This window comes from Dermacentor albipictus, chromosome 1 (genome assembly GCF_038994185.2).
Source record: "Dermacentor albipictus isolate Rhodes 1998 colony chromosome 1, USDA_Dalb.pri_finalv2, whole genome shotgun sequence".
Taxonomy (NCBI): domain Eukaryota; kingdom Metazoa; phylum Arthropoda; class Arachnida; order Ixodida; family Ixodidae; genus Dermacentor; species Dermacentor albipictus.
Window position 1 is genome coordinate 331,245,911 of NC_091821.1, and position 23,605 is coordinate 331,269,515.

The following is a 23,605-nucleotide window of genomic DNA, read 5'->3' on the forward strand; positions in this document are numbered from 1 at the left end:
TGCGCACGTAATGTTTCACAAAGGTTGGCGCAGCAAACTACAAAACAGTGCTGCTTTCGCGAACAACCATTGTACACCCCGCTCAGCGGATGCGGCGAGAACACGTCTAAAAAGACAACAATGTGCGAACACACACTGCAATGGAGCGATTTTCTCCCGTCCCCCGCAGTCCTCACCAGATGGCAGCACCTGATGTCGAAAAATATCTGGTCTCGTCGATTTTACAAGTTTGTACTCGTATAAAAACAGCAAAAAAACTTGTTCCTATGCCTGTAGCTCGAAGCGAGTGTTCTCTATCTCTCTCTATATGTGTGCGTGTGCGTGTGTGTGTGCGCGCGCGTGTGTGTGTGTTTGTGTGTGTGTGCGCGTGCGTGTGTGTGCGTGTGTGCTTGTGCGTGCGTGTGTGTGTGTGTGCGCGTGCGTCTGTGCGTGCGTGCGCGTGTGCGTGTGTGTGTGCGTGTGTGGGTGCGTGTGTGGGTGCGTGTACGTGTGCGTGTGCGTATGCGCGTGTGTATGCGTGCGTGTGTGCGCGTGTGTGTGCGCATGCGTGTGCGCATGTGCGTGCGTGTGTGTGCATGTGTGTGCGTGCGTGTGGGCGTATGTGTGTTTATTGTTGTTTATCCCCTTGTAAGTCAGGCGATCGACGCTAAGCCAACGCCTCGCGGAACAGGCTACTTGGTATCACAACCGCGCTGCTTTTAATCTGAGAGTAGCAATTTAACAGATCGCGTATACTCCGTTTCATACCTAGCAGGCAACTCTTCAGAAGCTTCTCATGTAATCCGTCCTTATAACACTCGCTCCGCGCGTTTCACCGTGCAATTGTTCTTGCTCTGCAACGACGCTTTCTACTACATTTAGATAAAATTAGGTATAGGGCATCATATATTGCATACTTACTTCGCCTATTACAACCGTAGCTGGTGGACGTAATGCCCAAACAATTCACGTATTATTTCTGTCCGATGGTGCTTCCTGTATGCGGCGTGCTACATTTTGGTCGCGGGCGCAAGCGGTGTGCCGTGGCCGCTTGCGCCTGTGACAACTACGACGCCTTCCGTGTATTATTATATAGTCATATTTTGCGGCGTAGGTACATAGAATTACATGACGTGTGCCGTTACTTTCTTTCATATACGACGCACTATTTGTTTTTGTTTTTTTGGTCGCAAATGTCAGCAGTGAGAAAAAGTCTCTTCAGCCTTCGTATAGCATTGCCTGGTGTGTATATCAAACGGGCGCAATTTGTTGTGGCGTTGAAACAGGAGTAATATGACTAGCCAGTCCTGAGCAAACACGCCTCGTTGTCGGCTCTGTATACTACGTAGACAAACAAAGGTGGTACATCCAAGGTAACATTTAACATCATGTTATGACTGTCGCATGCCATCAGCATCGCCGCTAAATATAGTCAATATAAAAATAATTAAGAAAATGAGATATTGTTAGAAAGCTTTGCTTTCATCGATTCCCACAGTGTGTGGCATCTGCATAATTTTTATAATCCAGGCCTGTATCTTAACGAAGATTGTTTTTCACCTTGATGGTCGACCAGACTCCCACGGTAATTTTTGAGCTTAGGAAGTGGCTCAATGCGTGGTTAAGCTATGGTACGGGCGAACTATAGAGTTACCTGGTCTCCTAGAAAGGCTTTCAAGCGCCTTCTGCCACTAACGTACGGCACTTTGAGTAACTTGTATAGTGGTACTTGAAACCCTTGCCGCGGTGTCCTCAAATAGAACGGAAGGAGTTACAGCGAACTTCTATTGGCTAACGCCGTACTGCAGGAACTCAAACTGCCTCCTCCTAAGGACCGCGTAAAAGCATGCGAGACCATCGGAGGGCACCTGGTGAGTGAACAATGCATGTATTGGCGCCTTGTGGAATGTGGCAAATATTAAATGGACATCAAAGAGAGAAAAAAAATCGGTGAAGCTATATTAGTAAATTACCCTCGCACAAACCCCCTCCCACTGAAAACCCAGGCCTAGGAGCAAAAGAAGAAAAAAAAAAGGAATTGTCTTTATTTTCTCTTAGTAACCAACGTCTGAACAAGAAATTAACGGAAATAGAGTTCTGGAATAAACATTTATCACTGTAAACTAATTGACTGCTTCACTTCAGTGTCTTTTTACTGGCGATGTAACTGGACAAGGCGGACAGATGATGAAGAAGACGGCAAAGAGCAGCGCGAGTTGTAATGGCTTTGGGCAGGTTGCACGGTGGAGACCCATATGAAAAGGAGTGCCTGAGCTGCGGGTATCACCGCGAATCGCCCTTGTTTTTGCATTGATATCCAGACAAAACAAAAGGAACAGAACAGGACAAGCTGTTCTACAAATAGTAGTGAGTGAGCTAGCTCTTATGCTGCATTTTCCACTGGTCCACGCTCGGTCGTTGAAAAATTATTCTTTTTCTAATGCATGACGTGCACTTCCTCTTAATACAGGCACTGTTCCTCTTAGGTCGGGGTGCGACAAGGACACTTAATTAATGTTACTGCATATGGCTGACTTTATGATGCCAGTGTGTCGCAGCTGTTTTTCAAACGCCGCTTGCGCCCCATTCGTCAAATATTGTCACGTGGTTCGAAATGCAACCATGCAGCGCAGGTTGCACAGATATACAAGGCACAGATATACAACGCACAGATACACAACGCACAGATACACAAACTTGGCGTTGGCGACGCCACTGCGTCACCGCAATTTGGCGCGTTCTTTCATCACTAACGTCCGGACCACTGCTGCCGAAATTATTTTTTGTTTATTTTTTTTGTACATACATACATTACAAACAGCTTTCTTCTCTTATTTGGAAATTGTTTAGGCTTGCTGGTTGGCATGTGTTTCGACAGATGACAACCAAACTAATGATCCAGCGCTACGCGATGTCTAAGCACACACAAAGGGATGTTCCTATTCGTTCAGAAGAAATTTAACAACTACCACAGCTCACACGTGCAAGTGTGTAATAAAGTGACCCACGATTGCACCTGGCAAAGCGGGTAGACAACGGGGTAGTGTACGTAGATCACGATTGTTTATGCCGCGACGAGCTTGGCTTCTGAGAACGTGACGTGCGGCTCTGTGTCAAAACTTTGGTTCATTTTGCGTGCAAGATGGTGAGTAGGAAGGATGAGTAGGCATTATGAGTAAGATGGTGAGTAGAAATGATGAGTAGGCATGATGAGCAGGGATGACGAGTGGACATGATGAATAAGAATGATAGGTAGTAAGGATGAGAAGACAAACTTTACGACCTTGTGCGATTGCGCTGTGCAGCTGGGCAAGGAGGTTGACTGTCGCAACCACATCCGCGTGGTGCAGCCGATAGGTGACGGACGCACGCTCTACATTTGCGGGACCAACGCCAGGGCGCCCACGGATTGGCAAGTCATGGTGTGTGATTGGGCGCTGTCTCTTCTTTATTTAATTGCAGTTTATTGGTTGTCTTTCTTTCGACCCCTCTATTCTCAGTCGAAGTTTTTCTCCTCTGATAAAAAGAAAGAAGCAAATAGCAAATGCGCCTGATGCTGTCTCGGCTATCGAAGGTGGCAGCGGCTCAAATCTGTACGGTGTACAGACTTAAGTGGCAGCAATAGACTTTTCAATGATATTGTTACGGAGCAGTGGGACATAGTGCCACTATGAACAAAGACAACGATTTGTCCAGAAGAGAGGGTGGCTGGTTTGGGCAGCCATCTTGCGCATGAAGTGTTGCTGCAGCTTGTATATACTTGTAAATACACCTACACGTCACTAATTCTGCCCCGTAGCATTTTGGTGGAGGTGCGGGGTAGAATTAGTGAAGCGTAGGTGTATTCACTAATTTCACTAATTCACTAATTCACTACTATACAAGGTCGTTTGAGTGTGAGCAAAAAAAGAAAAAGACAAAGAAAAATAAGACATCAAAATCAAAACAATGACAACAAGCAGCACTCTCGCAACTAACACATCAAACACAGAACGTTTCATAGACGCCTGGGTGCAGCCAGAATGAAGCATACAACGTGTACAGATATGCGAGAAGCCTTCGCAACGTCTTCGCACTAAGTTTACAAAAGTCATATGCGGAGAAGTGTAGGAGACAGATTTGCTGAGCATATAAAAACTCTCCGAGATCGGGCTTTGACAACTGGATATACGAACGCCCTTGTCGCACGCTGCACCGTGCAGCCACTCAGCTACATCTTTTGAACATAATGTCTATTGACGTCTTTGCTCGCTGGTATACAGCTCAACATTATCCAAAGCGCATGGTGGTAATTGGTGTAGCGTTAACCAAATGTAAGTTGGCTTATCATTGCTGTCGTGACACTGTCGGTGATGTGTATGCCAGCCGCCGTTCAGATGGCGTGAGTGAGCCGTTTCCATTGCACAGTTGCTAGCAAAGAAAAGAAACAAGAAAGATGAAAAAAAAGAAGACAAGTTAAGAAGCGTAGGTGCAACAGATGAATACAAGGTGGGCCCTCATTTGACAAGTTTTCTCTTGTGTGACATGATCACCTTTACATTGTTACGCGCAGGCCGAAGATTTGACGCTGGTTCCGGCGGTTCGGCAGAAGGCTATCTTTCAAAGCAACGAGACTGGAAAGGCGGAAGGACGCTGCTCCTACTTCGTCTCCCAGGAAACTTCGTCGCTCTGGCTTGGTACGTGGCATTCTACCGTTTATTCAAAATCCAGCCCGTCTACCAGCAGGACGCTTCGGGAGATCCCCGTACAGAAATTAATTCTCATCAACAAGACTATAGAGCAGTGGACGGCTTGGAATAACTTCACAATGTAGAGCGCTCTTGTAAGAGCCACGAGGGATGTGGCGGCCAAATACTGCACCAGGAAGGACAATTTCTGTTCTGGTGAGGGGGAATGTCTTTGTTGAAGCTTAGTGGGCCTTCGTAATTTGGTTGCACCTGGACTAGTAAGCCCCACTGGCTCTCGAAATTATTTCTTTTCTTTATTGCCAGTATCAGATGCCACTGCAAGCCTGAAAAATGTGGTGGCCTGCACGAGGATCCGAGCCTGGAGCCTTCGGATTAGAAGCATGGTGTTTTTCCTCTACTTCACGCCTCCAAAGACAGGGGTAATTGGAGATCGCTGGGAGTAGCCTTCGTCCTGGCTGTCGACATAAGAAAAGGCTGACAATGGTGATGATGATGCATAGTGCTAATAATGAGAAGCATACTTTGGCTGATAAAAGGCACTTTACGTAAGCTAGGTTCCCGTCTCACCTTTCTCAAGAGTGGGATCTGAGAGTGTCCTGAAAGTGGGGGGACAGTGGATCCCGATGCTCTCAACGTTGTGCCACGATCGCACGCGTGTTTCTTTCGTGCCGACGACAACTATCTCTCTGCGAGACGAATGACGCGTCCGTGACGTCTCATACCAGGGGCTATAGAGCGCTTGTGCGAGTAATAGCATACAATCGGCCACAGACTCATACCCCTCTGTTTGCCTTGCGTCATTGGCTGGAGGTGTCAGTTTCTCCAATTCACGTCTCATGGCAGCTAATGCTTTGAGAGAGACAGTCTGTTATACAGCACCGCCTTCTGGATCGGCTCCGGTCGTAAAAAAATTGTAACATTTCTTGGTGGAATGAAACAAAGAAAAACCCACTTACTGCCATCGTCGTCATACTGTCGTCTTTATTCGATCGCTACACACACGCTCGCGACAAGCACTACTGCTTGCTTTATGCAAACACATAGGTCCATCTGGAAACTTTTCGAAGAACCGCAAACGTTGATGGATAGCCAGATACATGCAAAATGCTTCGCATAGCATTGATTTCCGCAGCACTTATAGGATCTGCCTAGTTCTTTATGATGCAGATAGGGTAATCATGTCGTCCCTATATTCTTCCTTTTCTGCAATTTTTTGACAATTTTTATTTGCACTGTACATTTTGATCATTGTTCTCACGTGCGGGCAAATGTGCTTGTCGCACTAATGAATTCGCGTGACCTCCATAGTTCGAGATGGCCATCATGAAAACGTCATTGTTGAGAGAAAAATAGCGTGACCTTAAAGACGACGGTGGCGGCGCACTTTTAGAGCGGCTACACGTGCGTTTGGCGAAACACGGCCGGGAGACGCAAGTGCGCGTTTTCCACCTTGCTCCGGCGTCGACGAACGCGGACGCTAGTGCAGACGAAGCATGAATTTGCTGTCGTCGACGCTTTGGTAGTTCACGTGACCTCCGCAACGTCCGGTACTCAACATTAGCGCCATGCAAAGCTTATTCGCCCCTGCTGGCGGGAATATTGAAACGAGCACCTGTGCGCTCAAAAATTTCGCGATATTTCATTAGTGCGGACACAGTCCTGCGCATGTTATGTTATTATATTATGTTATGCTACGTTATGTTATATTAGGTTATTATGAACCCCTCGGTGCTGTGTATTAATGGTAAAAAATCGTAACCCGAGAATTTGGTGTCTGCACTCCTCTACAAATGAACCACAACTACATCAGTCATTATGCCTCTACAAGTGGATAGACCCGAAATACCTTTTGAATAAATTATGCTTCTTTGGCTCCACAGCTTGTGGAAACGCCTATGCAGGTTAAACGTCCTGACGACGATAGATGCTCAGTACGTGAAAAAATTTTCTGCAGCGCAGGCACTGGTATCGGGCGCTGCCTGAACCGCCTACTTCACTTACAGGCCTTGATGACTTGGTTGTAGCGACAAAAAATTCACCGGCGGTTACAATATTCACTAATGCGAATTTGGAGCGCAGCTGTTTAGGTTACCTTCGACATGACTCGTCGAAGTTTCCACTGTAATCGCTGGTGCCCGTGTGGCTTCCAGGAAGTACCAAACAATTCGCGTCGCGCATAGTCTGGTTACAAAAATCGCAAACCATGACAATTGAAACAAGCGCGAACGATACCTAACCATGCAAACCAAAACATGTGCGAGCGAGAGTTGTCGCGAGTGGACGATAGTACGAAACGAGCGGTCGGGCGGGTCGGCATGACACCAGTTTCTCGCGCGCACATCGCTGAAGGGGCCGCTCTCACTGGTCTCCGATGCTCGCGGCTCGCGTCTTTCATCTCCCGCTCCGCGTTCGCTCTTTCATCTTTTTCGCTCATCTTTTTTCGCTCTTTCATCTTTCATCGTTCTCTCGGTTGCACCGCCGACGCTCACCGCTAGAGCGGGCAACTAAGAGCTGCGCTCTAAAATACATTTGCCTGGTTTGCCTGCCTGGTTTTCACGAATGTACTCTGTACAGTTTTTTTTTCTAAAGCGGCGATGAAGAAAGAAGAAACGTGGAGTGACCGAGAGGTAACAGTTCAGACTGGCCATCTGTAGTTCCGTAGTTCAAAGCCTAGCGGGGGTGCTGCGTGGCTTTTTTTGTTTTATTCACTTCATTAATTTTTATAAACGCCTTGGAAAGCACTTTGGAATACTTCGGTGGACATTCAAAAGACTAGGGTAGTGATAGCATAACAAATATCACTGTGAGAACGAAAACGTAATGTGCATTCCGGCAGCACACTCATCGGGAGAAAGGGTTCAATTTCGAAAGAGTCGTACTTGATGAAATGAGCGCTACGAAGACGTGGACGAAAGAACAACATGTGCGACAGACAAGGCGCTTGCGGACGAAAGAACAACATGTACGACAGACAAGCGCTGAAAGAGTCGTGCTTTCATGTGGGTGCATTAGTTCACCAGACACCCATTCCGAACATTCTTAAAAAATGTGCACCCTTTGGGGCTTGTCTTGACCCACAACGACGACCGTCATCTATCTTGCCCGCCTTTCCTTTCTTCCACACGGCGCGTCCGGTATTCCCAGGTCACGAACGACATGCGCGTTATCAGCGTGACATAGCATTCTTGCCAGGAAACTAGCGAGCGCACAGTTTTCAAAGAAGGAAACGCAAGTAGGACAGGTGCGATTATCGTTATGGCACAAGACAAGCCCCAAAGGGGGCAATCTTTTTTGAAGAGTGAAAGATGTAAGCGGGGCAGTTAAAGACAGAAGAAAACACCCTTAATGGTGCAAATTGTCGTTGTGTGTAGTTCGTCCCATAGCCGCAGCACCGTTACTCTTAAGCTGAGGAAAGAAATATATCTTTTTGCTATATGCGACTGCTAGCTCGAACTACACCTGAAATGAGAGAAGCCGCGGTAGAAAATTGTGTAATAATCCTGTCCACCTGGTGCGCAGCGATACAACTGAGAGGATGATTTGACATTAAGAGCTACGAAAGTTTAGTCCATGTAGTTTTCGTGTTGTCTATTTTCTTGTTATGTTCACCTGCCACAAAAATCTGCCAAATAGAAAAACTCCTCTTCCCCTTTCGTAACGACTCAAACCTACCCCTTAATTTAGGGTGTGATTGTAAGCCATGGAACAAACCGAGCACCCTCAAAGGTGCAAACGTATTCTACTCAGTAGTGATGAGCCACTTTTCCGGTTTCTTGGCCGCAGACAACGCTCCCGAACCTGGCGCTTCGAGCGTAGTGAGCATATGGCCGCTGTCTGGCAACAAGCACGCCTTCTACCGTGCGCCCATTGCAATGGAGAAATCAGATGGGACGCGCTACCCCCACCTGCTTACCGACACCACCAGCACCGCCGTCCTTATTGGTGAGCGACGGCCTGGTCACCCGCCGTGGTTACTCAGTGGCTATGGTGTTGGGCTACTGAGCACGAGGTGGCAGGATCCACTCCCGGCCACGGCGGCCGCATTTCGATGGGGGCGAAACGCGAAAACACCCGTGTACTTAGATTTAGGTGCACGTTAAAGAACCCCAGGTGGTCAAAATTTCCGGAGTCCTCCCCTACGGCGTGCCTCATAATCAGAAAGTGGCCTTGGCTCGTAAAACCCCATAATTTAATTATTGGCCTGGTCTACAAAAAAAGTACCTACGTGAAACTTTATAACGTGGGTCAGTGGGCCGGTCTGCGATTTGTTGGTCGGGTACTGAACGAGTAGATTCAACCTCACCCTAAAGAAGAGAAAGAGAACGGGTTAATGTGCACATACCCAGAAAGGGTATCAGGCTACCAACGAGCTCTTTGATATGATTCCATGTGATGATGATGATTTGCGTGCTACGGCCCATACTTCCAGCGGGGGATTGATGATTGGTTGTGGTAATGATGACCCGCACATTTAAAAGAAATAGGAAAAAACAAATGAATACACGCCAATATCAAATTTGTCATATTGCGTAGTATGTGTGCGTGAGAGCAGTTACATGCGCCGTGTGCCAGTTTTCTTTATGCCAAATGCGCAGGAAGGAAATGGACAAATTGATAACATTCCAGTAAGCGCTTCCCAAAAGCGTCTTCACATAGGTTCGAACATGTGCGTTGGATCTGCACAATTTCTTTTGCTTTCGGTGAAGGGGCTTTACCTCGAAACACTAGAAAAAATACGGACAAGCCTCGGAGCCCCCTAACAATTTTCGGTAACTTTTCTATGCACCACAGGTCTAATTCACCAAGTTTTTTTGCTTGTAATTGTTGTTGACCATTGGCTGGCCACTTTCGCTAATATTAAGTCCAGCAGCGGGATTGGTTCGAACTTCCTCTTCGGAACAGTACTAGCGTGCGTGATTTTTTTCTTTTTTTTGTGTGAATACAGTTTCAGTATCCGTATAAACAAAAACTTCCTTACGTTACTCTCTCTCTCTATCTCTCTTACGTTACAATTGTACGTAAGAGCAAGCTGCAGGAAATCCTAATGCTGGACTTTCTTATAAGCGTTGGCAGCCAGCCGATGACCAAGAGCATTTACAAACGAGAAACTTCGAGAATAAAAATAAATTATGGGGTTTTTACGTGCCGAAACCACAATACGATTATCAGGCACGTCGTAGTGGAGGACTCCGGAAATGTGGACCACCCGGGGTTCTTCAATGTGCACCTATATCTAAGTACACCTTCGAGAATTCGGGCCTATGGTTTTGGTTTTGTATCCCACGAGGTGTTGGGTCAAGACGTCGTGATGCAGCACGTGGCCACGAGGAAGCGGAACACCGTGACGTTTTGGCACTCCCTATGTGGATCCGCTCAGTCGTCAGCCACGCTGCTACATCAAGACGCGTAATCGTGAAATTGGTCAGCGCTAAACGTGAATATTAAAGAGACAAGAAAAAGAGTGAAACAGTCTGAATGAATAAAGTATTCCTTGAAAATCCTATTTCCCTTAATTTCGTACTAACAGCTTGATTATTGAAAGAGAAAATGAATATAAAAGCTCTATAAGCGGCCAACGGAGAACATCACCTACAAACAAAAGGTGTTGCAAATTCAGCCCAAGCTTTCTACGAAAGTCCAGCATTACGTTAAAATAAATTCTGAGGTTTTACGTGCCAGAACCACAATTTGATTATGAGGCACGCCATAGTGAGGGCCTTCGGATTAATTTCGACCTCCTCCTTGGGGCTTTTTCAACGTGTAACCAATGAATGGTACGCGGGCGTTTATGAATTTCACCCCCCATCGAAATGCTGCCGCCGCGGCCGGGATTCGATACCACGCCCTCGGTCTTAGGAGCGAAACGCCATAGCCACTACGCCACCACGGCGGGTCCAGCATTACATCGCGCATTCAGGACGTTATAGCGCTTTGCCGCGCTGTTGACAACACCGTGCCCTAAAGTGATGAAATGCATCATATTGAGCGTTGAATCTGATATCTTAGATCTACCCCATTCAATGCCGCTTCGACTACAAAAATTCGACTACAGTGTAGCTGACATCAGCATAGGTACCCGGCACCTCATCTACTTGTGAAGCAAGGGTTGAGCCGACGCACTATTTAAAACACGAACTGCCCGTCGAAAACGGCGAAGCGAAGCGATAATGATGATTGATAATGATAATTATCGATAATGATGATAATGATCGATAATGATCGATAATGATGATTGATAATGATGATGGAGGTAGGACTAGCCAAGCTGCCATTATGCAGCTTTTATCCTGCCATCCCTACCACGTTGTATATATCAGTGTGCTTATGTGGTAAATAAACTTCTTCTTCTTCTTCTTCTACTTGATTATAGCTAAATACAGATGAAGAAGATTAGGTCCGCAATGTATATATATATGTATTCATGAAGTTCAGTGAATCGCTGTTATTTGGATCGCTGTCAGTGCGAGCCGTTCAAATTTTAGCGCGCTTGCCACTTATTGCACATTTTCATTTCCCTATGACTTGAGTGGTCGGCCCAGCCCGTTCATGTCCATATCTTCACCATTTCACGATGAGTCAATGTTTGCCCATTGATCCATAGGCGCAGCACTCCTGCGCACAAATGAGCCGGCATGCACTCGAGCATCGGCAGTCCATAGTGTGTCGCGCCCAACCCGACGCTCTGCCGATCGCAGACCCGCACTCGGTGGGCGCCATCGCCTGGGGCAGATACGCCTATTTCGTGTTCCGCGAGTCTGCCCTCGAGACCAAGGTGTGCGGTCAACGGGTCGCCTCCACTGTGGGTCGCGTCTGCAAGGTGAGCAAACGAGCCTCTCAGTCCGGTTCCATGAAATGATGGAAGCACAGGAAACATGTTTCGGAGGTCATTGTTCTACTTATTTTCATTTATCAATACTTGAAACATCCCTCGGTTCGGGCACTACATGAGGCAGTGAGCATAACATGGCGACTGGTGGGTCATTATGGGTACTTTGGGAAATAATCACTTTCGATGGCTCTACTGAAACGAAGTGTATCAATAACGAGCACAGCGTCGGTGAGTGAATGATTCCAGTCTTTGGCCGCCAGCAAAAAGAAGGAGTGCTAAAATACCGCTGTACGGGCGTGAAGCGGGCATGCAGCATATGAGTGGCTTTTACGTGAGGTCCGGTAATGTGGTCTCGTGAATTGCAAGTCCGGGGAGAATTAATGGTAAAATTTGTAAAAAAAGACGAAGCCCATATATTTTCGGTGGGAGTGGGGGAGGGGCAGAATATTAAACTGAGGATGTGCTCTAATACGGAAACGCTACTTTTTTAGGAGTAGTCATACATAACAAAACGAGTGGCTCAGGTACGAATGTACACGATAGTTTTGATTAGGTTGACTTGTGCATCAAAAATGACGGAAGTATATTCTAATTTATGGCGAATTAAGGTTTCATAAGCTAACAATTTTGTAGAAGGATAGATATATGTACGGCGCATTCATAGTCTACAGCGCTTGTACCCAAGAAGATGGTTGGCGGTGTTTGTAATTTGTTTATTGTGATAAATCCAGGCTACATGATGGGTAAAATGAACGCCTAGGTACTTATAGGTGTGTACCAGTAGTAGCTACAGATTGGTTGGAGAAATACGTATAGTTGCGACGACGGTGGAAGTGTATTACCTATGTTTTGGTACGCAAGAGTTTTGGACATTGCGCCTGCGGTCATCTGTTAAAGTTTAGCGCAACGACCAAACATAACTAAATGGGCAGCACTTTTAAAAACCATAGTTCTGAAGGCGGCCGCATTTCAACAACTTTCAGTTGGTAACGTCGAGAGGGTAAGTCCTTTTATTAACCATAGTATTTGCGGCACTTATTCGTAACTTTCTTTTTCCGTTATATCAGTGGTTTAATCCTGACCAAAATGTATTTAACGCAGCAAAGATGTTGGGCAGGTGAGCCAAGGCTGTGCAAGTGAGCCGACCTTTTGTAGAGTTATGAGAGAGCGAATGTAAATGCGAATTGGAGATGTGAAGTTAAATTATCTGGTGGCCACGTATAATAATCCCGACACACCGCTGAAACGGCCGCTTGAGTTTCTCTCAAGGAAACTGTGGGACAAAGGTCTGATGATGAAGAGAAAAAGAAAAGCGGATAGTACAAACAGAGAATTATCGGCTAAACCCAAATGTAGTACAAAAGTACCACAGTTTCGCTATAAGGGCGAAGAAATGAATGCGATAGCAATATTTTAGAATATAGCACGAATGGTAAGACTCGTAGCTGAAGTGGCAGTATGAATTTCAATTCACACTGTCACTACAGCTGGCGTAAGCCGAATAAGTACAAACAAGCTGTTGTATTTGGGATCCTCTGTTTGAATGCTGCCATCGGACAAATTTATTTATGTTTATTAATTAAATTCAACGTCTTTCTCAGTGATTTTATCACGACTTCTTCCATACCGGGTATGTTTCGAAACTTTTTCCCGTGCTGATCCCGGAGGTAGTGCAGAGACGCGCCAATAAAATTACATAATTTCCAGTTTTTATCTCTGTTATTGTTTCGCACTTTTAATATTTATGTCTGGGAAGGTTTAGGAAAAAGGACATGCGTTGTCGGTGTCTTGTTTCATGGCATTTGTTTGTAGGCTACCATTCTCGAAAATCTGAGGTATAATTGTGTGAAGACTATAAGACCTGCTATGAACGAGAGGAAAGGGGGATAACCAAGAGGCCCGACTATTATTAATCATATCCTAAGAAGCCAACAAACAAAGACAGCAAGCACAACATAATGGGAATTACTTGTACTTACTAATTGCATTAAAGAAATGATAAATTACTGGCAATGCAAGTTGATGAAGAAACAGCTTGCCGCAGGTGGTGAACGATCCCACGTCTACGCATTACGCGTGCGATGCACTAACCAACTGAGCTAAAATCGGGCCCCTCAATTAACCCCCTTTCCTCTCGTTCTTACATAACAAGGCCCTCGAATCCGGCAACATTTATGCCTTCAGGTAGCATGTGCGGGTTTATTGACCAGTTGCCTTCGCCCAAAAAGATCACGTACTCGTGACGCCTGCGGCAGAAAAGGATGTTCCACATCCACCGCCAGGGTTTGTGAGTGGTGGCTCTGACTAACACTCCCATGGTTAGTTCTAGTAGTAAAAATATAAATACCCAATATAGTGGATGGGGAAACGGCGCCACGGCAGCTCAATTGGTTAGAGCATCGCACGCGTAATGCGAGGACGTGGGATCTTTCCCCACCTGCGGAAAGCTGTTTTTTCATCCACTTTCACTGCCATTATTTATCATTTCCTTAATTCAATTAGTAAGTAGAAGTAATTCCCCTTATGTTGTCCTGGATGTTCTTGTTTGCTGGCTTCTTATGATAAGACCTGCTATGAGTAACTTTAGTAATAGAAAAGTGTGGCAGCATATATCGCATGTAATGCAGCATGTCATGCTATATAGCCTACATATACCTAAATATATATGGAAACTCATGCCGACGACGATGGCAAAAATTCGTTTGGAGTGTCCATATAATTGTTTTCGCAATAAAATTTAGTTCAGTAATTTCAGTGCGCATTCGCGAATCTGTTTTCCAGCTCTTCGTGCTCGTATGGTAATTTCTGTATCGAGTGCGGGCAGTGCACTAGACCCACAATTACACTTGAGTACAAAACATGAAAAACAAATAAACCTACAAGTGTAGTACCGAAAAACGGAGCAGCTTGCGATAGAGCTAGCTTTTTTATTGTTTTAATGGGTAAGGTGATTTAAAAAAATGAAGTGCCAACGGTAACGGCACTCAAAGAATTTGTCCTGTCTTTTGTTCCTTCTTTGTGTGCCGTTACCGTTGGCGCTTCATTTTTTGAAAGCTATGCACCAACTAGCCCCACAACGTGTTTTACGGTTACGTGATATCGCGATATTTTACTGACGTGAAATTCGGCAAAAACTTTGCTTGTTTCTCGTTTTATTGATAAAATTTGCCTCTTTCGAGTTCTGATTCATTCGTTTTTTTTTTATGCTTGATCCATTGAATCTTAGTTCAGGACTAGCCAGCATGTTGGCTCACTGGACGCGTCGTTTTGCTGCTAAGCACGAAGTCGCCGGTTCGACTTCGGTGCGAGTGGCGCAGATTGCGATAACGTTGGCACACTTACATTTGAGCGCACAATTAATTATCGCAAATGGGTTGAGTAAATCTGGACTCATTCAGTGCGGTGTTTCTGAAGTTGCTGCGCTGATACGTTAGAATAATTTTTGAAAAATGTTTGGGAACACTTTTCTCGTTATTGAAGCCCGATAGGTTTCTTTGTCTTCGTCGCGTACTTTCGAAAGTTGTGCGGGACGGCGTTCTCACACGATAACTGGGGTGCGCGAAAAGAGAAGGTAACAAGAACAAGGAGTCGAAGAACAGTGTAGCGGAGAAAAGAAGCGCGGATGAGGGGGAGGCGATTGAGGACCACCTGATTGGTGGTCACGAGTTGTAGCGGCAAGAGCTCATTGAGATCACGTGTGTAAGGACCCTCATCGGTATATAGCGCACGGTGTGAGTCACCAGAGAAATAAGTGCGTTGAAGCGGGGTTTCGCCGCATCATCGCAGTTAACCGGCCGTCGTGACGTGTTATTCAAAAGACTAGCGCAAAATAACAGGGACACAGACGGAGAAGACGACCGGACGAGCGCTCGTCCTGTCGTCTCTCTGTCTGTGTCCCTGTTATCTTGCGCTAGTCTTTTGAATAATGATGACACACCAACTAGCCCAGCTTTCTGCCTTGGTCGTGACGCGCCTGCTGTGTTGAAACTTTTTTTCTTGCAACGTAGTCGCTGATTCTGTACAGAATAAAGGCTCGCCTTAATCACATTGCACACAAAAGGTTTCCCGCGAATGACGAGTCGGCATGAAGACGACAGTGTGGTGGGCATAAGAAAGCTATCGCTGACTCTGGCAATTATGTACGATGTCTTTCTTTTTCTTTTTGTGACGATTATCTTCTCCGAACCACCGTTCTCCCCGGGACGAACAGAATGACCTAGGTGGCAACCCAGGAAGCCGCACACTGTCCCAGCGGTGGACCTCCTTCTTGAAAATTCGTCTCCGCTGCGCGGACAAGTCCGCGCTCCAACAAACGAAGAAAGGAGATTTCACTTACGATGAGATACGTGAGTAGTGAACAAGCCAGATTTCCTAGGAACGACATCCTAGGAGACCATGGGAGTGCGTGCTGAATAAGCCATTTTACTAGAAGTGGGCAAATGTCCATCTTTTTGGAATACGAACAATAAGTATCGATTATCGAATGGAGTATCAAAGAGCCATACGCAGATGGATATATTTACAGCAAGAATATTTATTTCGCTAACATAAGCACCACACACGTACTGACTCGTGTAAAAAGGCCATTTTCTCTGAAAATAAATATCGTGGGAAAGAATAATGGTTTTAAACAGAGCATAATCAACTATCGGTTAGTAAACTGCACAAATAGGCTCCTAATATTTTTAAAGCCTGGTCGTAAATAAACTTTCCCAGAATGAATGGCTGCTTACGATTATCTTTAAAAAAATAAGAATAATAAAAGAACGCTAAACAAATGGTTACGGAAAACAAAGTTCTTTAAGAAAGAATCCTATAGGACTTGTGCGCCTTAAGCAGATGTAAAAGGACCCGTTACAAGGAAAACATCTCCAGTTGTAACGTAAAAGGTAAAACTGCTACATGACTAGAGTGCCAGGCACTAAATGAGAGGCCACAAGATATGCGTACAAGTTGTCATGTAGGCTTCCACCGCTAACTTGCATTTCCAATTTTGGTTCTGGATTGCTTCGAAAGCTTTTGTCGTTGTCTCACTTCTGCTAATTTGTGATACTTCCTTAGGAGACGGATAACAGTAAGGAGACTTTACACGTCGGTGGTTGCGAAATATCTGGTTAGCCAAGTCAAGTTTATTGCAACAGTCATGTAGGAGTTACATGGTAATGGTATTACAGCAGGAGGTCGCAGCGTTTTGAAAAAAACTGCCAGAGGGGCCTCTTATGATTGCATAAATAAGGTTATTATACAAACCAGCAAGGAAGTAGGGTCATGTGAACAATAAGAACAATAATTAGGCAAGTTTATTATGTATAACAGGAAATTGGATACATAAGTTAATGATAATGCTAATTATTGAAAAAGAACATAAAGAATACTCGAAAGGGTGAAGAAGGAGAATAACAACGATTATTAACAAGAATAATCAACCGGGCATGAGATACCAAACTCGTTTTATCATAAATAACATTAATTACATATACAAAAACAAATGGTATACAGCAAGACGGGATGCGTATTGATAGTTCATTAAGAAATTAAGATGAATCGGTTAATTCTTTAATGAAATGTTTCTTGGTGCACGCGGAAAATGTGTGAACGGTGTGTGATGATCTTATTTTGAAAGGTAACGAAGTCCATATTGCTATACCAGAGAAGAAAGATGTATACTTGCAGTAATTCGCCCTTACGTCAGGTAAAATAAGATTATTGCGCAGGCAATAAAGATAAAACCGGATACTGTTGTTATTAGTAATGTGTTCAGGATCAATACATTCAATGAACATGTTGCGTGTGATGAGCTTATATGCAATTACGGATAGTTTCTGACGGAATAACGAGAGAATGTTAAGTTTAGGAAACAGTGACCTGCAGGACAAATCAAATGGGCTGAAAGTCATTAGTCTCATAGCTTGGTTTTGAAGTCACTGCAGACCTTCACAATATGCGTAGAATGCCTATCGGCTCATGACGATACACAATACGAAAGATGGCTATGAATATAAGCGAAATACAAAGATCGTATGATCTCAGGTGGAAAATAAGTTCTTGTCTTGACAATAATGTGGATGCCAAATGCAATCTTTTCTGCAAGTGATCGGGCGTGTCCATGAAATTTTAGTTCATTATCTAAGATGACACCGAGTAACCACGCTTCGTTCGAAACCTGTGTGACGTAATCATCAATGTGAACAGAAAGTGGAACGTCGATTGAATTTCTTTGGCAATGGAACACCATAAATGTGGTTTTAGTTGGATTAATGTAGAGATGATTATTTTGGCACCATAAAGTAATTTTGTTTAGGTCGGTGTTAAAGTTGGATTGGAGTGTGGCAATTGATTTAGTGGATGTAAAGGTGGTCGGGTCATCAGCGTAAAGTATGCACTTGGTCATAGCAATAACAGTGGGTAGGTCATTAGTAAACATCAGTGCTAAAAGTGGGCCTAGAATTGATTCCTGTGGGACTCCTATGTGAATTAGCTTAGAAGATAAGAGGTGGCCATGAACCTGTACGATATGAGGCCGGTTACTCAAGTAGTCTCAAATAAAGTTTAGTTTAGTGACGAATGCCTTCGTCAGATGGAGGAATACAGAACCCACAATTTGACCTTTCACAATAACTTGCTTGCTTTCTTCAGTTAAAGTTAAAGTTAAAGTTAAAGTTAAAGTTAAAGTGCCAGTTCGGTTGAATATCCTTGGCGGAATCCGAATTGCTGAGGACACAAGTGGTTAAATTTCTTAAAATAGCGCATTAGTCTAGTGTAGAAAAGCTTTTCAATGACATAAAAAAACTGAAGGATACAAATTGGCCTGTAATTCCCTACTGAAATCTGATCACCTTTCTTGAAAACAGGAACTATACTACCAGCTTTAAGACAGCTCGCAAATACCCCTGCACAAAATAGTTTGTTATTGATTAATGCCAAAACTGACGATATTTCATGCGAAATTAGTTTTACTTTACAAGTGTCAATGTGGTCTAAGCCAGTGTTCAGTGATGTTCAGTGTTCAGTAGTCTTGAGTGATGTGACGACCTGGTGAACATCTGCAGTCGTCGAACGCACGAATTAACTGCACAAAATGGACGGAGTCAAATCGTCGCTTTGGCAATATATTATTACTCTGTATATCTTTAACGTCTAAGGTGCAAAAAATGGGATTATGGTCTTTAATGCAATTAGCTGCCACTCCTGCAATGTGACCAGATGAAATGTTGGAAATAATATGATCTATTAGTGTACTGGAGCCCAGTAAATTATTCGTAGTTGGAGCTGAAATATGCGAAGAAAAGCCAAAGCTGTATAAACAGTACATATACTTTAAACATGATGCACTGTCAGGACTGATGATGCTAATAATAATATCACCAGATATAACGATGTTCTTATTTTCTATTACCTGTCATCGCCATAATCTTACTATACCGACTCTATTTCACTTTAGAGCGACTATTTTTAAGCCCCCTTTACAGCCACGAGCCACCGACTTCATAGAACTCATAACTACACTGCGAACTCATTACCATGGGCATGGCGCTCTTTGGCCATACTTGGCCCTTGCGCTATTAAATATCAAACATTCATTCATTATTTTTTTATTACCAAGTTATTAGGAATGTTGCTTAACTGACTGCAGAATTCTGGATGCGAAGATCAAGGTTACCGATAAATGGAAGCCACGATGATGTTACGACTGTTAATTGGTATAACACTATGATTAAATTTAAGCCAACCAGATTCACAGGGGATATTTTTAAATCTAATATCAAGGCTACGCGCGTAAGTTGAGGACAAGTTTACAATTACGGCACTGCCATCTACACGACACAATTCGCGATTACAATATTCAGAATGATAACCTGATAATCCATACAAGTTGTCTTCGTTGTAAAATAACCACGTTTCAGACAAACACATGATAGAGAATGAATGATCAAGTTTCCCAAGACTGCGTATGTTTAGGTGCAGAAGCGATAATGCGGATGACTTTTCGTGTGACAAATTTATCGTTTCTTGGCACGTGTAGATAGCCATGGTGATTTAAGGTCGGCTTAAAATGAGAAACGGCATCTTCTTTATCTGAAGATACAAATGTCTTCTGCACAAGCAATTCGAAACACGCCGCTGTCATCGGTCATGCGAGCTTTGATTGTGCAATCATCGTTCCAGAGGTTTTTCCACTGGTGGGCTCTTTTAAGCGCAAGTGCCTGCGCAAACAGGCGTTTTCGCTCTGGCGTGAGGCGATTACTCGCATACACAAGTTTGGGGCCTGTTCTCTGGGCAAACCGTATGTCCTCGGTAGAGAGCCGCGCCTTTCTTGCCTTTTTAGTGAACTCGGCTTCGCGAACAGAATGGCGCAATAATGCGACTTCCATTTTTCGGGGCACCTGTTGTGCAGTGTCTATATCTACATTAGCGATTGGGCAACCAATCTTCTCACCAATAGTTTGGACGACCGCCAGGCAGACTTCGCCTTTTGACTCGGGGATGCCTTTTAGCTCAACATTATTGAGTTGCGAATATTGTTCGAGATCACACATTAGTTTGCCAAGTTTCTTATTTTCATCTCTCAAGACCTTGTTTTCTTTGGTCAGTGCCTCATTTTCATTTTTCACACCATTCACAGATGTCATTGAACATCACTAAGGTAGTCTTCAGTTCTGCAACCTCCTCACGAACAGCCTGCAATTCCTTTGCTTGTTCAGGTCGGCATGCTCAAGTTCAGCAATGCAAAAGTAAACACAATATAGAGGTATCATTGGATAAGGGCAAAAGCGCAATACAGAATCAAGTGCACAAAAAAGCAACGAACCTGGACACGGAGCAACACAAGGATCCGTACATGCACACAGCCGCAACCACTGCTGCCCAACTTGACGAGCAACGGCAAGCGATGGCCTTTTGGTAGAGCTTGTTGTCTAATAGATGGCGAACGCTGTAGCTGAAGTTCCGTGACGTAGCTCGAAGGTGTGCACGTGCCGTGGATACAGTAACAGCCTAGCAGGGCTGCCCAGTGAACCATGCAGATTAGATTTGCCAACTGGACAAAGCAACACAAGGATCAGGAATTGCACACAGCCGCAACCACTACTGCCCAAAAGTTTCGGATATTCGAAAATGCCCGATAGTTCCTTTTCGAATACCAATACGAATAGTTAATGTGAGATACTCTGTTCGTATTCGAAACTTAGAATATTCGCCCACCCTTAATTATGGCATATTCAGAAGTAGGGTATATTATTATTGTGTTGGGGCGGCTGGAGGGGGGGGGGGAGGAAAGGGGCTGTATGTTGTCCGTAAGTTATCCAGCTTCTTTGATCTTGGCAGTTGGAAGCAATGCTTTTTTTTTAATTTGAATTATTAAGGCTCTTTTTTTTTCTCGACGGCCAAATGACGACTACCGCGCGAGATGACGTGCTATCAGTATAAACTGGCACGCAAAGCAGGAAATAAATTATCGGAACGCCTTTTACGCGCAGTTACACGGGCTTGCGATGAGCAATATCCCCGTGGCTAGTTTCGAGGGGTGTGCGAATAGGTATTTTTGAGACCGCATCGAATACGAATCGAATAGCGCCAGAAGCGAATCGAATATCGAATACTTTTCGAACAGTTTTTGAATAATGAATAACCATTATCAGAATTAATATGAATCGGTGTCCACATGTCAGTACTCTTAAAGTGTTCAAGTTTAATACATTACATAGTACGTTATGAAGTGTTGTTTATTAAAAGCACAAATGGAACATTAGGAGCAAACAAGTAGTTTCTTCGCATGAACAGGGCTCTTCAGAGAGGGCGAATGACTGCTTTACAAACTATCATCTACGGCTACTTGAGCGACGAGTAGCCTGCTCCACTACGCAATTGTCATGTTTTATGTCTATGCTATGCCCGCGGGGGTAAACAGTTACTGTAATTTATCTCCAATTTCGCGTTTATTTGGGCACAGTTGATGTTTTAAAATATTTGAAACGTATTCAAAAAATAGTTGGAGTCACGAATAGTGACTATTCGATTTGTTATTCGAAATGTTCCATTATTCGCACACCTCCACTAGTCTCTAAGCAGTGCGTAGGCCCAAATACACGTTCCTTAGTCTGCTACAAATACAGGCTTGCGTCGTAACAACGTAACGCGTTTCTGTGGATTCCAACTTGTCGCGCGTCAATGTGTGCTGATAGAATACATCTGGCCGCCTCAGGAAAATGATAACGTTGGTCGCAATTTTTTTGCCAATGTTAGACTGCACAATGCGGATGGATAAAAAGAATGAAATTTGAAATCGACTTGCCGAGCGTTGAAAGACGCATGCCGCGACAGCGTTTGAGATGTTTTCCAGCTTGGATGGATTTTGAAAACTGCAAAACAATTTCTGAGCTATTTCCAACGACTCTAAACCCGGCGACCGTTCGCCATGTCTGTTTATACGGCTGTCAGTACTCGCGGTTGTCGCGAAAAGTAAGTGTATAGACAGGGAGAATGCTTTTGTGGAAATACTTTAAAATTTCGAAGTTTTAGCAGTGAGACAATTTTTATTGCCTTTTCTGTTTTCTAGTTGAGGGAAAAGGCTGTCAAAAAAAGGACATCCTTTTATTTCTTTTTGCTCTATTACTTTATTGAACTGTTGCATACCTACATTTTTTTTAACAGTAACTTGCATGATCGTTCAATTGTAAGCGAGCAGCATATGTTAATATCACGGTTATAGCTTTACTATATGAATGTCCCATTTTTCTGTCGCAAAACTGTCAGCAAATCTGTCATTTATTTTGGACCCTAAAAGCTCACTCGGTGTGTACTGGTATTTGATTGTACTTCCTTTTTCGGCATTCTGAAGTCTGCAGTGCAAAAATAAAATAAAAATAAAGCGCAGTGGTGAGTGTTTTTCAGCGTAGAGAAGTTATGATGTACGCGCAAATTCAGCCGTTGTCTTTTCTTTATTATTGTGCCATTGTTGAATTTTACTTGCTTGGCCTTAAGAACACCCTTTAAACAACTATCTACTGTACTCGTCATTACGGGGCGAAAACACTATCAAAAAACGTCATGGATTATGCATTCGTTTGTTTTGGTGGATCGATTTTCGCAGTTGATTCCTTCTGGGTTCCAAACTTGGACGGAGGTGTGCTATTTGGCGTTTTCGTCACACTCACGTGAGTATATAACTCAACAAAACACGTAGCATGCGCGTCGACCTGCGGTCTGCCATTTGCAAAATGCGCAAAAATGGGCGATATCCGTCGTGCTGCTGAACCTACAACTTGTTCCATCGAGTGTTAAATGCAAGCGGGTGGGTTATGCTGCCCCTCACAAGTCGTTTGCACAACTGCCGAAGGTATGAAGCGTACACAGGCAGTATTCTTGCGCGGCAGACTATAGCTCCGGGCTCAACTGCCTGATTAATCGCGGTATCAGAGAGTTTTGTTTTTGCTTGGTACATGATATGCTACAGAGGTACGTGGAATGTTGGAACCTTGGCGCATGCAGGTCGTATACCGCGAAATCAGCAGCCACTGAGCAGACGACGTGGTGCGGATGAACAAATCTTGAGGGAGCGTTCGGCCTTCCTATTGGCTAAGGAGTCTTGCAGCTTCCACGCTGCTGCAAACGGCTTGTGAGGTGGAGTATAAGGGCGTTCTGGGGCAGCTGACTATGAACGTTTGCTTGAAGGACACTAAAGGGAAAATGAACTGGTTTGTACAAATGAGTTATCGATCTACAACCTAAACATACACAAATAAACACACACACACACACACGCAAACGTACATGCGCACGCGAAGATGCACACGCACAGACAAAAAGAAAGAAAGACAGCTCCACTGTAGGAGGCGATTTGAGAAGCCACAAAATCCGCAGAAAAGAAAAACAGGTGGCATCGCCGCCTTAAGTTCTCGTACCATCTCTCCATCACGTCATAGATTTTGACAGAGTTCGCTCGTGCCTAATCGACGATGGAATTCACTGTAATCTAAAAGACCCAAAGACTGGACATTGCAAGTTTTGAGAATATGCCATGCGCCGCGTAATGGCCCAAATACGAGAAAATACTTTGAAATCCATAAGGTTACACCGATGCAGGGGCGCTGACCTTTCGGTGCGAAATTAA

At 44.3% G+C, this 23,605-nt stretch overlaps 1 protein-coding gene across 2 annotated transcripts in view; it reads left to right on the forward strand.

Annotated features, from left to right (window-relative positions):
- Nucleotides 1–23,605, forward strand: part of LOC135909685 (semaphorin-2A-like) — a 38,820-nt gene that overhangs the window by 7,225 nt on the left and 7,990 nt on the right. For both annotated transcript variants that reach the window (XM_065441718.1, XM_065441726.1), the window contains 7 exons: nucleotides 1,788–1,850; nucleotides 3,285–3,401; nucleotides 4,532–4,655; nucleotides 8,451–8,609; nucleotides 11,363–11,484; nucleotides 15,707–15,842; nucleotides 22,586–22,649. In XM_065441718.1, coding sequence (XP_065297790.1) covers nucleotides 1,788–1,850; nucleotides 3,285–3,401; nucleotides 4,532–4,655; nucleotides 8,451–8,609; nucleotides 11,363–11,484; nucleotides 15,707–15,842; nucleotides 22,586–22,649 — 785 coding nt within the window. The remainder of the gene's footprint in view (nucleotides 1–1,787; nucleotides 1,851–3,284; nucleotides 3,402–4,531; nucleotides 4,656–8,450; nucleotides 8,610–11,362; nucleotides 11,485–15,706; nucleotides 15,843–22,585; nucleotides 22,650–23,605) is intronic.